The sequence below is a fragment of the Symphalangus syndactylus genome, chromosome 6, assembly GCF_028878055.3.
Source record: "Symphalangus syndactylus isolate Jambi chromosome 6, NHGRI_mSymSyn1-v2.1_pri, whole genome shotgun sequence".
Classification (NCBI taxonomy): domain Eukaryota; kingdom Metazoa; phylum Chordata; class Mammalia; order Primates; family Hylobatidae; genus Symphalangus; species Symphalangus syndactylus.
In genome coordinates, this window is record NC_072428.2 from 50273706 (window position 1) to 50276085 (window position 2380).

Below are 2380 nucleotides of genomic sequence, written 5' to 3' on the forward strand. Positions count from 1 at the left end.
ACAGTTTAATTTACTGTGTTCAGTAACGCCAAGAGGCTAATAAAGAGAACCCTTTGAAGTTGACAGCTTCAAAACATAAGCAACTGAATGGTTAAAGCTTATGCATCTCTCCCAAAACAATGTATGTTTACTCTTATCTCTAAAAAAAACTAGACCTATTCTAATTCAGGCATGTGGATGTCTCACCTGTAAAAAAAATTATCTCCACCAAAGATTTTCTTTCTTGTATCTAACTTTATTCCCTTTGGTTGCAGTTTTAGTCACTTTATTCTTCTCATGAAGATGGCAGACAATGTGATCTGGACTATGTGATAATGTACCAGAAATGCAGAAATCATGACTTTGGATTCTTTTTTCTCTTTCCTCCTCAAGTCATTGATAATGGTCCTTAGCAATTCAAGCTGGAGGCTACCCCAGCCTTCTTTTTTCCTGGTAGGAATTCCGGGTTTAGAGGAAAGCCAGCACTGGATCGCACTGCCCCTGGGCATCCTTTACCTCTTTGCTCTAGTAGGCAATGTTACCATTCTCTTCATCATCTGGACAGACCCATCCTTGCACCAACCTATGTACCTCTTCCTGTCCATGCTAGCTGCCATCGACCTGGTTCTGGCCTCCTCCACTGCACCCAAAGCCCTTGCAGTGCTCCTGGTTCATGCCCATGAGATTGGGTACACCGTCTGCCTGATCCAGATGTTCTTCATCCATGCATTCTCCTCCATGGAGTCAGGGGTACTTGTGGCCATGGCTCTGGATCGCTATGTAGCCATTTGTCACCCCTTGCACCATTCCACGATCCTGCATCCAGGGGTCATAGGGCACATCGGAATGGTGGTGCTGGTGCGGGGATTACTACTCCTCATCCCCTTCCCCATTCTGTTGCGAAAACTTATCTTCTGCCAAGCCACCATCATAGGCCATGCCTATTGCGAACACATGGCTGTTGTGAAACTTGCCTGCTCAGAAACCACAGTCAATCGAGCTTATGGGCTGACTGTGGCCTTGCTTGTGGTTGGTCTGGATGTTCTGGCCATTGGTGTTTCCTATGCCCACATTCTCCAGGCAGTGCTGAAGGTACGAGGAAATGAGGCCCGACTTAAGGCCTTTAGCACATGTGGATCTCATGTTTGTGTCATCCTGGTCTTCTATGTCCCTGGAATGTTCTCCTTCCTCACTCACCGCTTTGGTCACCATGTACCCCATCATGTCCATGTTCTTCTGGCCATACTGTATCTCCTTGTGCCACCTGCGCTCAATCCTCTTGTCTATGGGGTGAAGACCCAGAAGATCCACCAGAGAGTGCTCAGGGTGTTTACACAAAAGGATTGATCTGAACATATTCTCATTGTTTCTTTCAGAGGCACCTGCCAAGGACATAGCCAGGAACTCATGGCTTGTGCAGATTATATGGATGGGGTAATTTTCACAGCGAGTAGTCCTTCTAGTGTCACTTATATCACAGCAAAGAATATCCAGAGGCACCTGGCTTCACAGCTTATTGGGATGTATCTGGATACCTGAATTTGTGAATAGTTTTTCCATTCTTTCTTTTGCTCCTGATTCCAATATTTTCCTACTCCTGTGTCAGAGAGACTTGAGGACAGTAGAAATGGATGACAGCTCTGGATGTGTCATCTTTCCTGCCATTGCCCCATGATAGACTATGCAACATTCTCTGGAATGGCAATGGAAAGTCCCACCCTCTGCTTGGTTTTAGGTTTAGAGTGTCTTCCAAACCTCTAAGTTTGTGCTGGCAGCACATTTACATGGTACAGCCATTCAGCTAAATGCTAGTGTTAACCCCTTAGATTAGCCTTTTCATGTCTTTCATGATGACTTAGATTCCTTTACTTTTCTGCCACCTCAAAATGCATAAATTAGGACATTTATAAAATATTATTATGCATATTATAAATGACTTTTTTCTTGCATTTACTCTTTTCTTTAAGGGATGAGTTTTTCTGCTTGTTCAGCCTGGTCCTTTCTTCACATGATACTAGTTTTTCTCAATTATTTGTAGATTTTTACTTATTTGTTTACAGATGAGAATTAAATGGTTGGGTCCTTGCTGTGAGTTTTCTCAGAGCCTGTGAAGGTCACTGCTCTTGTGCCCCAATTGTAGGATTTTGTAGGTCATTGTACAGGGATTTACTAACAGACAGAATTCCCCTCAGGCTGTCAAGAGGAAAATGAAAGATGAGCTGCATTCCCTCATCTTTTGCTGAAGTAGAGAAGCTTTTATATCTGCATTCAGAGATAATCTGGTATAGTTTGCTGACCTGTGGAGCTGCCGCTCCATACCTTTTCTCTATTTGTAACTTGGAGAACCAAAGTTACCTTGTAATTGCCTCTGATTACATCTGCCCCACTGCAGTTACAGGGT

General features: G+C 43.7%; 1 protein-coding gene across 1 annotated transcript; it reads left to right on the plus strand.

Annotated features, from left to right (window-relative positions):
- The first annotated feature begins 336 nt into the window (after window positions 1–336).
- OR52L1 (olfactory receptor family 52 subfamily L member 1) lies at window positions 337–1326 on the plus strand. Its single transcript, XM_055282655.1, has one exon. It carries the CDS (start codon window positions 337–339, stop codon window positions 1324–1326), a length of 990 nt encoding a protein of 329 aa, XP_055138630.1.
- The last annotated feature ends 1054 nt before the right edge of the window (window positions 1327–2380 follow it).